Source organism: Sapajus apella, unplaced genomic scaffold, assembly GCF_009761245.1.
Source record: "Sapajus apella isolate SASKATOON/1434 unplaced genomic scaffold, GSC_monkey_1.0 scaffold12, whole genome shotgun sequence".
Lineage (NCBI taxonomy): Eukaryota > Metazoa > Chordata > Mammalia > Primates > Cebidae > Sapajus > Sapajus apella.
Genome location: NW_022436952.1, coordinates 3,949,976 through 3,963,650, shown reverse-complemented (window position 1 = coordinate 3,963,650; position 13,675 = coordinate 3,949,976). Strand labels below are relative to the sequence as shown.

General features: G+C 57.6%; 2 protein-coding genes across 2 annotated transcripts in view; one reads left to right on the top strand and one right to left on the bottom strand.

The window, feature by feature from the left end:
- The window catches only part of THRA (thyroid hormone receptor alpha), a 31,624-nt gene extending 25,232 nt beyond the window's left edge, over positions 1-6,392 (top strand). Inside the window, exons 8-9 of the mRNA XM_032279792.1 lie at positions 812-1,070; positions 1,719-6,392. Of these exons, the coding sequence (XP_032135683.1) occupies positions 812-1,070; positions 1,719-1,969 (510 nt within the window). The 3' untranslated portion in view covers positions 1,970-6,392. The remainder of the gene's footprint in view (positions 1-811; positions 1,071-1,718) is intronic.
- Positions 5,313-13,226, bottom strand: NR1D1 (nuclear receptor subfamily 1 group D member 1). Its single transcript, XM_032279791.1, has 8 exons — positions 12,570-13,226; positions 9,566-9,907; positions 9,196-9,284; positions 8,948-9,092; positions 7,956-8,599; positions 7,451-7,636; positions 6,436-6,646; positions 5,313-5,808 (listed from the first exon to the last, which is right to left on the bottom strand). Exons 1-8 carry the CDS (start codon positions 12,598-12,600, stop codon positions 5,609-5,611), a joined length of 1,848 nt encoding a protein of 615 aa, XP_032135682.1. The 5' UTR covers positions 12,601-13,226; the 3' UTR covers positions 5,313-5,608.
- Positions 13,227-13,675: the final 449 nt, after the last annotated feature.

Here is a 13,675-nt window from a genome sequence, read left to right as displayed (position 1 = left end):
ACACAGACACACACCCTCCCAGCATACACATACACATAACACACACAGAGACACACACCAAGGTCTAGCTGCTCTAAGAAACCAGCTGGCTGCAAGTGCTCCTCTCGGCGGCCCCTCATCCCTCAAATCTATGCGACCGCCCAGCTCCAGGCAGTCTGAAAGTTCTCGTTTTCCAGAGCACTAGTGCTGGAAACAGGCTGCCCTACCAGCCATGTGACCTGGGACAAGTTACCTCCATCCCCTGCGCCTCAGTGTTCCCATCTGGTGTGGGCTGGGCATGATGATGGGCGCTAACTCACAGGCATAATTTATTTATTTTTCTTTTTTGAAATGGAATCTTGTTCTGTTGCCCAGGCTGGAGTGCAGTGACGCCATCTTGGCTCACTGCAACCTCCACCTCCTGGGTTCAGGTGATTCTCCTGCCCCAGCCTCCTGAGTAGCTGTGACTACAGGTGTATGCTACCACACGCAGCTAATTTTGTATTTTTAGTAGAGACAGGGTTTCACCATGTGTGTTAGCCAGGCTAGTCTCAAACTCCTGACCTCAAGGGATTTGCCTGCCTCAGCCTTCCAATATGCTGGGATTACAAATGTGAGCCACTGCACCCGGCCTCACACGTATAATTGTGAGGCTTAAATGAAATAGGGCATGCACGTGGCCCAACACAGGGTCAGCCGTTCAGAGTCCATGCTATTGGCTGAGGCCGACGGGGGCCTCACCAGCCTCACAGTTCCTGGAGGACACTCCATGGAGACTCAGGGACGTGGGGAGGGGTGTGCTGAGTGCTCCTGTGGCCCTGCTGCTCCACAGCTGCCTTGCGAAGACCAGATCATCCTCCTGAAGGGGTGCTGCATGGAGATCATGTCCCTGCGGGCAGCTGTCCGCTACGACCCTGAGAGCGACACCCTGACGCTGAGTGGGGAGATGGCCGTCAAGCGGGAGCAGCTCAAGAATGGCGGCCTGGGCGTAGTCTCCGACGCCATCTTTGAACTGGGCAAGTCACTCTCTGCCTTTAACTTGGATGACACGGAAGTGGCTCTGCTGCAGGCTGTGCTGCTAATGTCAACAGGTACCTGCTGATTGGCCGGGAGGGCTCAGAAGCTTCCAGGGGTCCCAGAGATGGGCTGGAGCCCCGCCTGGTACTCAACTCCCTCCTGAATCTTCTTCCAGGCTACATCTCTGTCACCCAAATCATCCCCTGTCCCCTATCCCTTGCTCTGTCACCCACTCCTCACTCGTTCCCCAGGCCGGTCTCTTGCCTTCCCATCCCTGCTCTGTGCCTTTTCCTGTCTTTGCCTCCATCCTTCTTTCTGCCTCTGCCCTCTGTCACTCACGTTCCCCTTGGTTCCACACTCCCCGCTTTGTTCTCAGCCACCTTCCATCCCCCATCCCTCCTCTGTCTCCCAAACCCATCTCGAGTCCCCCTCCACACCCCACCTCTCTGACCACCAACCCCAGATACATACACATATAGATACAGCCCCAGGCCCTCTGTTACCCCATCTCCCCAGCCCCCCCACCCCTCTCCACTCCCCAGCCTCCTCCGCCCTGTGCTTTTCCTGCCCACGTCCCCTCGGGAGCTTCTCCCCTAACCTCCCCCAGCCACTCTGCCTCTGTCTCCCCTCTGGTCCTTTCTTCCCGCCCCTCCACACCTCGCCCTCCCCATCTCTAGGCCCTCGGCCGGCCCGTCGCCCCTCATGCCCCTCTTTCCCCACAGACCGCTCGGGCCTGCTGTGTGTGGACAAGATCGAGAAGAGTCAGGAGGCGTACCTGCTGGCGTTCGAGCACTACGTCAACCACCGCAAACACAACATTCCGCACTTCTGGCCCAAGCTGCTGATGAAGGTGACTGACCTCCGCATGATTGGGGCCTGCCACGCCAGCCGCTTCCTTCACATGAAAGTCGAGTGCCCCACCGAACTCTTCCCCCCACTCTTCCTCGAGGTCTTTGAGGATCAGGAAGTCTAAAGCCTCAGGCGGCCAGAGGGTGTGCGGAGCTGGTGGGGAGGAGCCTGGAGAGAAGGGGCAGAGCTGGGGGCTGAGGGAGACCCCCCACACCCCTTCTCTCCTTCCTCTCATCCTTGGATAGATTCAGCTCCCACACACACACCCGCACTGCCCGGGTCCCTCCTCAGACCTCCAGCCCTGGGACGGGGCAAACAAATGAACTTGCTATGGAAAGGACAGTGTGGGAGGCTGGGGACCGCATCCTGCAGTTCCCAGGACCCCGTCCTCTCAGAAGGTAGGGGAAGGGCAGGGGGGCTGAGAGGGGACAAGCCATCTTGACCGTAGGGGAAGGAGGAAGTGGGCTGGGGGAAGATGCCCTCAACTCACCCCCTACACACACACACAAGAGCGAGCCCCCACCCAGTTCCTTGGCCTAGGTCTCCCCTCCAGGCTGAGGGCCTCCCTACTTCCCCAGGTGCCTGGGTACAAAGAACGGCTTGGCTTGGCTCCTCCCCCGGAGGTTAAAATTTATAGTTATTCTAACTGCACTTTGAAAACCAAGCAAGGGGAAAAGACAAATGAAGAAAAACTAGACAGAGAGAAAAATACAAAAAAGAGAGAGCGAGCGATAGAGAGAGATGATATTAAGTTATTAACTGAGGCTGACCAGAGGGGAGGGACCCCCCCCCCTTACCACCCCATGCACTTTGAGAGCTGCCCCTCCTCCCCCCACATCAGATAGAAATACCCCCACACCAGAGTCCCAAGGGTAGGGCTGCCGATCAGAGCTGTGAGTTAACACAACAGGGTCCTGGCCACCCCCTTGCCGAGCCCCGCCCTCTGTGCCCCTTTGGCACCCCCCCAACCCTAGTACATCCTCTGCTTTCTGCCACTCGTGCCCGCTGAGTTCCATCTACCTCTCACGCTGGATGCCAGCTGGCCCCTCACCAGCCTGCCCTGCCGCCCACACAGCTCCCCTTTAAGTGCCCAGCCCTAGGGGCCTCTCCCTGTCCACCCCCTCCTTCTACACCTTGGCACCCACCCAGGAAAAACTGTGGCTCCAGCTCCTACCCTCCTCATATCCTGCAGTATTAGCCAGAAACCGGATGCTGCTGCATTGGTGGGGGAGGGGTGGGGGGGGCAGGGGGCTGTGCGTGAGCGTCTCCCAGAGCTTCCCCCCTTAGGCACTCTGTTTCCCTGTTTCCCATGTCTTCTGGGCTCCCAGCTGGCCAAACGCGCTTCAAACCACCCCCCCCCCCCCCCCCCCCGCTCCTACTCACTGCACTAACTCTGGGCGGGCAGGCACCCGAATGGGGGTGTTTAGATAAGTGACACTTAGGGCCACAGGGGAGGGGGTGGTTGGTGCTCCTTTTTCTTTCAAGCTCTTTTGGCCAGCTGCCCCTCTGCCCTGGGACCTGTTCCCCTCTTCTTTTCTCTAATTCAGGGACTTTGGCTTGAGCCCCTCCCACCCTCTTAGTGAGGGTGCTCTGTTGGTCTGCACTTGGGTGAGCTCCCCTTCTCCCCCTCCCTGTGGCTGCTGCCCACTCCTCAGGGGAGGGAGGGAGAGAGGAGGTGGTCCTCCCACGGGAGCAGGAGGTGGGGTGGGACAGAGCAGACCAGAGGGTGCTGGGCTCAGGGCTGCATGTCGGCAGGGATGGATGGGTGGACATAGATGCCCCCGGAAGCCATGGGGATTGGGGCAGGGGGTGGGGGGAGGGGTGCCAGGGCTTCCTGCACTTTGCACTATTGGGGCAAAAATGTCTTAAGCAGTGGGGAACCTGCCACCCCACCCTGACTCTCAGCCTGCCACAGCCCCCTACACACACACCCACATACACACACACATCCATGTGCACACACGCACATGGGAAGGCAGTGCTATGCTGTCTGCCAGGGCACTGTCCTTCCCCCATCATTCAGGTGTTCCAAAAGGGGTGGAGGGCCTGGAGGAGCACCCGCTGTCACCTGTGCATGTGCCTGTCCCACCCTGCTGGGGCCTGGACTGCCCTGCTGTCTTTGTCTCTATCCTCTCTCTCTCTCTCTCTCCTGGAGTGCTGATTCCTGTATTACTCCAGTCCCATGGGTAGGCTCTCTTGTACCTTCCTCCCACGCCTGGGGGCCCAGTGGAATTCCTGACCTGTCTGCTGTCTTCCCCATCCCTCCATCCCCACCCCAACCCCTCCATCCCCATTCTCAGCCATGGACATGGCGGAGAAAAGGCCTTGAAGAGCCTTGGCCTCTTACAGGCACTTGGGACTCCCCCACCCTCCCCAATCATATGAGCTGTGATTCCCTCCTCCCCAGACCCCTCCCCTCCCCCTCGATGATGTGGGGTGTATGCGTGCGTTCCTCTGCGTGAATGTGTGAGTGAGTACATGTGGTAGGGGAGGAGCCAGGGCGACTCAGGAGTGCTACGCACCTGCTCTAGAGAGGCAGCTGTCCCAGTCCCTGCTGTGGAAGTAGGGGACAGGGCCCTCTCCTGGGGGCCATTGGTGCTAATGAGGGGGATGGCCTTGACGTGGGTGCTCAGCATGCCTCCCCCAGTACTGGCCCGGGCACTAGGGCAGGCAGGGTGGAGCAGCAGGTGTAGTATCGGTGGGAGGACGGGTTGCTGGGAATAGGACGAGGGGGCCAGGCCAGGACAAGGGGGTGCCAGAGCCATGACCACTACCCTGCCCCCACCACCTGCCTCTCCATCTCAGTATTGCCCCTCCCATCACTCATAACACACATACCTCATCCAGCCTCCTCCCTGCTCAGACTTGGGGAGGGTGGGGGAGGAGCCCCTACCCCTTCTCCTGGTGGCGGGTCTGCAGGGCTGGGAGAGGGCAGGGCGTGTGACAGAGACACCGTCCATAAGGAGGACAGTAACTCCTGCCCTGGAAACTCCTGGGCGGGGGGAGGGGGACACTGCCCAGAGGCGCTACTGAATGTATGAGAAGCTGGTGCTGGGCTGGAGGGAGGGGGGCGGCTGTGGCCAGAAACAGGGAAGGAGGTAGGTCTCTTCCCCAGGGAGGGGTGGGACCGGTAGGGGTGACTTGAGGGGCTCCTACTCCCGCCCCACGTTGACAATCAGTATGTCTGTTATGTGCGATTTTTCACCCCGTTGTGTTTTGGGTCAGGATTTTAAAGAAAGATATTTTTATGGTAATTGTTGCTCGTCTATTTTACTATATATTTATGTAATAAATATATGATGAAAATAACCCCCTTGGGCACCCCCCTTAGACTTGTGTGCTGTTTCCCTATATCCTCCCATCTGCTGGCAGACTACCCACCCCACAAACTGACCAGATGGAGAGGTGGCCCCCCCAGCCTTGGCAGTATTTCCACCCCACCCCCCAAACGAGCACACACCACAGAAGCCAGCTCAGCTGTGAACTATTGGATTTGAGACAGGAACAGAACAAATCAGGGGGCCAGGGGAGGGCTGTGGGGGAGAGAGAGTGGTTTAAATAGGGGAGGAGGGGAAGTTCGGTGATGGGGGAGGGAGGCAGGTATTTACAAGAAGGCTCAGGGGGCCAGAGGCTCGTCTTGGAATATTTTATAACAATATAAATAAGATTCTGGTTTGCTTTTCCTTTTCGTCTCGTAAAGGAGAGAGAAGTGCAGAGTTCGATTCTGTACAAGGGGGCAGCGGCAGAAGGCCGGCCGGGCGGGTCACTGGGCGTCCACCCGGAAGGACAGCAGCTTCTCGGAATGCATGTTGTTCAGGGTCCGCAGGTCCGGCAGCTTGAGCAGCAGCTTGGTGAAGCGGGAAGTCTCCAAGGGCCGGTTCTTCAGCACCAGAGCCCGAAGAGCCCGCAGCAGCGTCTCCTGGAGCTGCTCCACCGAAGCGGAATTCTCCATGCCCGAGCGGTCTGTGGGGAAGACGACAGCAGTGAGGCGGACTCCCCGAGCTCCTCTGACGAGGAACCGGAGGTCTGTGAGGACCTGGCAGGCAATGCGGCCTCTCCCTGAAGCCCCCGAGAGGGCCGATGGGGAAGGAGAAGGAGAGCCATACCTTTTCCTAGGCCTCTGCCCCAAGAGCAGGAGAGGCCCGAATGCTGGGAGCGTGGGCTCAGCAGGGCTGGTCACCTCCCATCCCGTAAGACCACCTTCCCTTCCTGAACAGGCCGAACATGGCCCAGCTCCCTTGCTTTTTGCTCTGTAGTTCCCTCTGCCTGGGATGCCCTTCCCCCTTTCTCTGCCTGGCAACATCTTACTTGTCCTTTGAGGCCCCACTCAAGTGTCACCTCCTTCCCCAGCTCCCCCAGGCAGAAATAGTTGTCTGTGCTTCCTTGGTTCATGCTTCTACTGTGACACTTATCTCACTGTTTTATAATTAGTTGGGCATGAGTCTGTTTCCCAAGCTAGACTGTGTCTGAATCATGTCTGTATCCCCAGTGCCCGGTGCAGGGCCTGGCATAGAGTAGGTACTCCATAAAAGGTGTGTTGAATTGAACTGCGTCTGCCTCCTCCCCGGGTCAGGTGAGAGCTTGACCTACCTGCAGAGACAAGCACCACCGCGGTGAAGAGGCCCAGCTCCTCCTCGGTAAGCGCCAGGGAGTTGAGCTTCTCGCTGAAGTCGAACATGGCATTGAGCAGGTCTCCCATGCCCATGGCACCGAGCTCCTGCAGGCTGTAGGTGGTGCGGCTTAGGAACATCACTGTCTGGTCCTTCACGTTGAACAATGATGCAAAGCGCACCATCAGCACCTGGGGGGGGTGGGGGCAGGAACAGTCATCCTGGGTGGAGTGGGAGGAGCACTGGCCAAATCGCCCCTGTAGTTTGCCAAAGGGTTTAGTGGTGCTGCCTTCCATTTCTCAGTAGAGTGGGGCTTGTTTCTGAATGGGCAATGAGGGAGCCCAGGTGGAAGGATGGCTTTGGGATCTAATCAGCCTGAATCTGAGTGTCAACTTTGTCACTACCTGTGACCTTGGGCAAGGCATTCACCAATGTTAATCTGCTTTTGTCTAGAATGGGTGCTTCAGTGTAATGGGTTGTGATTAAATTCCAGCTGAGATGACAGAAGTCCCAGCCATCCAGAGGCAGCAGCAGCAGCTCAGCCTCTTCCACCAATCAGAGGCTATAAGGACAAAGAAACTGGGTTCCAAAACCTTTCAGAGGTCCAGCCCACCCCAGACACCAAGGCTTTCTGCTGGATCCTTCCCAAGGTCAAAAGCAGGAAGTGCTTTTTGGCCAGGCACAGTGGCTCACGCCTGTAATCCCAGCACTTTGGGAGGGCGGGGTGGGTGGATCACCAGGTCAGAAGTTCAAGTCCGGCCTGGCCAACATGGTGAAACCCTGTCTCTACTAAAAAGACAAAAATTAGCCAGGCACAGTGGCGGGCACCTGTAATCCCAGCTCCTCGGAAGGCTGAGGCAGGAGAATCACTTGAACCCAGGAGGTGGAAGTTGCAGTGAGTGGAGATTGCACTATTGCACTCAGCCTGGGTGACAAGAGCCAAACTCCGTCTCAAAACAAACAAACAAAAGCAGGAAGCATAAACGGTCACTCACCTCGAAGGTGCCAGCCTTAAGCAGAGTGACTTGGTCGTGCTGAGAAAGGTCACGGAAGCCGGGGATGTGCTTGGCAAACTCTACCACCTCCCGTACAGCAGGCGTGAAGCTCATGGAGAAATCCTCCCAGATCTCCTGTACCGTTCGCCCACTGCGTCCATGTGGGTACATGTTCATGGGACATGCCTGGGGAGGAAGGGATTGAGGGAAGGGAGTGTCAGCCAGGGTGGGTCAGATGGACTCCCCAAGCCGAGCTGGACTCCAGATTCTGCCTGGGCTAGGGGCTGTGGCCCTGGAGGATACGTCTTTCAGATAAAGTAGCAATCAGGTGCCAGGTAGAGATCAGGGGTTCCCAGGCAGAGCCCATGCAACACAAGACATTCTCTCCTGGGAAGAGGAAATCCCCACACTCAGTCTCCAGAAACACCCAGCTGCCCTCTGCTAAGACCGTTCTGCCAGGTCCTCCCGACCTTCTTAATGCACCCACCCGCCCCCATGCTCTTACCAGAAGAACATTCTTGGAGTTGCCCTGCCGAGGATTGTTGGCAGGTGCCTTGCCTTCTGGAGCTGCATACACGTGGGTGGGGCATAGACGGTGCCCGTTGCTGTTGGACTGGTGGCAGCTGTGGTGTGCAGGGCCAGGAGGCCAGGTGGGAGGGTAGGAGGAAGGGGCCTGGCGTAGACCATTTAGGGCCTCATTATGACGCTGGGCGGCCAGGGTGTTATTGTCATTGGGGGCAGGTGGGCAGCCTTGACTTTCCCAGCGATGTGGGGTGGTGGCTGGAGAGCTACCTGATGCATGGTTGGCATTGAAGTTGCCAGGAGAGCTGCCCAGCTTGTCGTGGGCATAGGTGAAGATCTCTCGATGGGCCCGGGCCACCTGGGATATCACATCCTCCACTGTGGGCTCAGGGCTGGGGGATCTGGGAGGCGTCAGCTGTTGTGGGAACTGAGAGAAGCCCACCAGGGGTGAAGGGACCGGAGCGGGGGATGGTGAGGGGCCCATGGGGCCTGCGGTGGGGTGCTGGGTGGGTGAAGTTTCCAGCGGGCACTGGCTGCTCAACTGGTTGTTGGCCAGGTTCATTGCACTCTGCATCTCAGCAAGCATCCGCTGCTTCTCTCGTTTGGGGATGCGCCCAAAACGCACAGCTGCGACAGGATAACAGTGTCAGGAAGTTCTCAACCACACTCACGTGTTTATCTTCCTTCCTTTCTCCTGAAAGGGCAAGGCCCTGAAGGCTTGGGGTTTCACATCAAAACTAAAACAAGGCCACACCCAACAAGGGGGTTTCCCAAGGAGGGATTGCTGGTAGGACGTGACCCGAGGGACCAATGGGATAGAAGTTTTTGTTGACCCAAGCAGATGAAGGATGGACATTCCCCGTGCAAATTCAATTCATAGTATGATGTGTCTCCATTTGGGACTTTTTAAAAGGGAGGGATTAATTCAGAAACTTTGGGCGGAAGGAAGCGGGAGGATGTGGAGTGCTGCCTCACCGTCTCGAGACATGCCCACGGAGAGACACTTCTTGAAGCGACACTGCTGGCAACGGTTGCGATTGATGCGGACGATGGAGCAATTCTCATTCTTCAGACACCTCTTGTACTGGATGTTCTGCTGGATGCTCCGACGGAAAAAGCCCTGGAGGGCGGGGGCCGTTAGTGACCACCTCCATCATGGCTGCACCTCTGTGTCCAGCGGGAGGCGGCCACCTGCCCCTGCCCTTACCCCCAGCCCGCCTCACCTTGCAGCCCTCACAGGCATGCACACCGTAGTGGAAGCCCGAGGCAACATCCCCACACACTTTACACAGTAGCACCATGCCATTCAGCTCTGTGGAAGAGACAGGCAGCAGGTGAGCAGGAGAGGCCAGGCTGAGCGGCCAGAGGTGTGGAGGCTTTCTGGGTGGGAGATCCCAAGAGGGAAAAGCTAAGGAGGAACTCCGGTGTCAAGGGGCACTGGAGTGACTAGACTTGGCTGAAGAGGGGCTGCTGCTACTCTAGGAGAAATCCCTGAAGCCGGAGTAGGCCCTGGTGAGACCTGCGTCACGGGAAAACCCATTCCCAATCTACCAGGGCCTGCTTCCCTTCTGAGTCAGCTGGAAAGGTACTCACTGGTGATGCTGCTGGTGCTCTTGCTGGGGGACACTCGGCTGCTGTCCTCCATGGCCACCTGTAGACTCCCTGGGGGGCTCCCATTATAGAAGGAGGAGGAGGAGGAGGAGGAGGAGGAAGATGAGGAAGAAGGGGAGCCCTCATCACTCAGGCTGGGTGGAATGCTCCCAAAGGAGCGAGCTGGGTCCTGGGTGAGGGAACCAGTGGGAGACGGTGGGAAGTAGGTGGGGCAGCCTTGGGTCAGGGGCTGGAAGCTGCCATTGGAGTTGTCACTATAGAGGGATTCAGGGCTGGTTCGGCTTGGGGAGGAGCCACTGGAGCCGATGTAGCTGATGACGCCACCTGGAGGGAGAACAAAAGGAAAGGGGGTGTCAGCTGCCATGTCTCCGGACCTAGGGTGCCACTGAGCTCATCCCCACCCGTCTCCCCAAAACAACTGCTGGCCACTCAGTTTACCACGTGGAGCCCCTAATCTTGAAGTTAGTAAGCAATTCCCCAACACACAGTAGACACAGCATGGCCAAACAACACCCATGACCCTTTGCGGGACACGTGCAGCTCCTGCTTTGAGTGTGAGGCTTGATCCCTGTGGCATCTCCCATATGTGCCCAACTTCCCTATATGCCTTCTTTGGGAATATCAACCGCAGATAATGACTCAGTTGTCAGTGGAAGATCGGGGTATGGGATGAGCAGCTGCGCACCATTCACAGTGCCCAGTCCTCCAAAAACAAAAACAAAAACCCAGCTGCTGATTTTAACACTAAGATCATTCCAGGGATGAGACCATGGACCATGGAGGGATATCTAGTCAACAGTAAAGAGAGTGGAGGTCTTACAAAAGAAAGACGGTCACATTCCCCTTAGTCTGGAAGATATATTCTCTGAAGGAACTGAAGGGAAGGAATCTGCCCAGCCTGGTTCCCCTGGCCTCTAAGAGAGTGAGTCACAGTGGACTCTATCTCTGTGTCCAGAAGGGACTTAGCGGTGCGAGTTCCAGGAGGTGGAAGTACAAGTTGTCCAGCCTAGGGCTCTAAAATTCCCCCTTCAGATCTCACCCTGGTAACAACGACTTTGGCTCTCTAGCCACTCAGGGACTTTGACCCTCTGGTTACATTGCCAACCAGGTGGCTGTGCTCCCGTGGTATTAGCAGGAGAAAAAGGTGACCTGCCTGCCACACCTCTGCCAAGCACCTAGATTGGCCTGCCACAGGCGGGGTGGGAGAAGGGAGGATTCCAGGACACGTGTGAGCTGACACACGCCATGCCACTGTGTCTGCAGAGGCACATGTCTTGCTCACCCACTGACACACACTAAACTGGGCAGGGCGGCCCTAAAATAGCTCAAGGTTGGTCAGGGTGAACCCAGCTCCTTGGAAAATAGTTGCACAACACATCAGCTCCCACAGTTTCAGGGCTGAGGTGGGGGATGGAATCATTAGTTGGTGGTAAATGAAGTTGACCTAGTTCACCCATCCCCCAAAAAGGAGTGAGACCTTCATGCAGAGGCTTCCAAAGTGGAAGTGAGGGGCACTCAAAAGAGTCTAGGTCTAGACCCATCACTATCAACTTGTTTCGTGACCTAGAGGACATCAAACTCCCCTCTTTGGGTCTCAGTTTTCCTTTTTGTGAGACAAGAAAGGATAGTATCATTTCAGCTATGATTGTGGGGTGCAGCTGCTTTGGGGAGCCCTTAGTAGGCACACTGCAGCTTTTTTGGTGGAGGTCGGGGGAAGACAGTGCTCGCAGAACTAATGAAAGAGAAGCTTGGGGAACAGAGAATTTGGAATGTGGGGAAGCTGAGTCTAAATGCAGTACAGTGAAGTAGGTGCAAATAGAGTGAAGAGGAAAGGAATGAGGGTGGTTGGGGTGAGGTCTCCTTAGGGAGTGTAGCAGAAGGCCATGAAAGGTCAGGGATGGCTCCATGTTACTCTGTTTTGGTCATGGTGGGGAGCGGGCCGGGCAGGCGGACCGGAAAAGGAGGCAGGCGGGGGCGGTGAGTCAGCCCAGCTTCACCCAGATCTCGGCGGGGCGGGGCAGGGCGGGAGCTGGGCCCTCAGCCGGCCTCACGTCCCCGCTCCACGTGTGCCTCTCGCACGTGGCTCCCCAACGAGGAACCCCGGAACTCGAGGCCCCGCCCTCCCTGCTTCCCGTCAATCGAAAGCAGTAGCCCCGCCTCCTCCCCGCCCCTCGCTGGCGACCCGGTCTTGGGCAGGACCCCGAAAGCTAGCAGGGCCGGGACAACTAGGGGAGGAGAGAAGGGAACACGCGTTGCCGGGGCGACCGGGGGGGCGGAGCTCATTATGTAACCAGGCCGGGAGGCAACGACCAATGGGATGGCGGCCACGGCTTCTGCTGAATGAAAACAAACGCAGCACGTGGGCCCGGCTCTAGAGCCATGTGAGCCCTGCCGGCGGCCGGGGCCCTGTAGGTGCCCTCCCTCGGGCTGGGCACCACGCTTCGGACTCCTCAAGTGTCGCTCCCTCCTGTCACTGAGGATTCCCCAGTGAGATACGACCGATTCCCCTAGCCCCTCCTTCCTTGAACCCCGATCGCGCCACTGCTTCTCAGATTCCCTCGCACCTGCAGGAACTAGAGGAAGGGGAAGACAAGAGGGAAGGGGGTCTGCTTTCTGAGGCCAGGCATACCACAGCTGCAGGTAGTGGACAGATGGAGCCATTTCGGGGCACTGTCCCAAAGCTCCCAGTCTCCCTAAAGTCTTCGCTTCACCATCGTACCCCTTCTCCATTTCCTCCCGCCACGGGATTCGAGGCTCAAGGGAGCGTTGGGACTCTGAGGGGTGGTGATGGGACGTTTCTGGGAGTATTCCCAGCCCGAACAACCCGCTCTGGAAATCCCACACTGAAGGCCCGCAGCATGTTAGCAAATCTCTGGGCCGAGGGAGTCCCCGGTCCCTCACAAAGTTCCTCTTGTTATAAGGCGTAGATGCAGATGGGGAGACAGTGACAGAGAAAGGAAGGTGGATAGTAAAGGAATCTCAGTACCTGTGTTGTTGTTGGAGTCCAGGGTCGTCATGTCTTCACCGGCTGAGAGCAGTCATTCAAACTGGACCTTGAGTCAAACTAGAGGTTGCGATCACCGCTGTTGCCCGCTGGGCACTGGCTAAGGGCGGAGAGCCGACCCCGGGACTCAAGATCAGGATCCGAAGCACCCTGCAGCAAGGTCTTGGGATGGCCGGACTGCAGCCCTGCAGAAGGGTTGGACGTTGAGGCAACGGAGTTCTGCTTTGCATGGGAAGAGCAGAGAGAGTGTGTAGAGGGAATCAGCCTGCAGTAGTTCTGGCTAGAAGGTAGCAAGGAGGGTCAGGTCTCTGCAGTGTACGGGGTGCCTCTGCCTGGCGGCTCCGCAGCACTGCGGGGTAGCGAATCTGGAGCTCCCGGTGCAAAAGTCCCAGAGGGAGAGAGGTTGCAACCAGGAAGTAAGTAGGTGATGGGGAGAAACGGGGCACCGATTCGCAAAGAGGCGAGACGTGTGCCCTGCTACGTTCCCTCAGCAGTAATATTTCACTCTGCCAATCTCAGCCGCCTTTTGCCCGAGCCTTTCCCTGGGACAGAGGGCTCTGCGCAGGCGCCAGCAGCCCAGGGTTCCCGGGCCGCACGCGGCACTGGAGCAGGTACCATGTGATCCTAGGGAGCGCCTCGTGCCCCAGTGACACACTTTTCCAACAGCCGGCACGTTGAGCTCCGTGCGCCTGCGCAGCGACAAGACTGTCGGGATTTGTAGTCCACTGACAAAGTGGGCGGACTGCATGCTTTCCCCTTTCTGCCTTGCACAGCGTTTGCCGGGACCTGGGAGGAGCTGAGACTGGGGTAGGGTGGGGTGCGCTGAAGAGTCAGGGTGGCGTGTTTAGAAAGCCTGTATGGCAGGGGCATGTGAATTTCTGGGGAGGAACTGGCAAGCTTGGCTGCTCTCTGGGAGATCAAAGCTAAGAGGCCCTTTCTGCAAACCTTGCAAACGTGAGGGCTTCACGTGATTGCGGGACTGACCTCGTCCTGAGGTTACTGGTGACTGGGGAGAGAGAAGCCGGGGAGGGGGATTTTCCTGGAGCCAGGAGTTTAGGCTGCTGTCTGCTTCGTGACAAAGTCCAGAG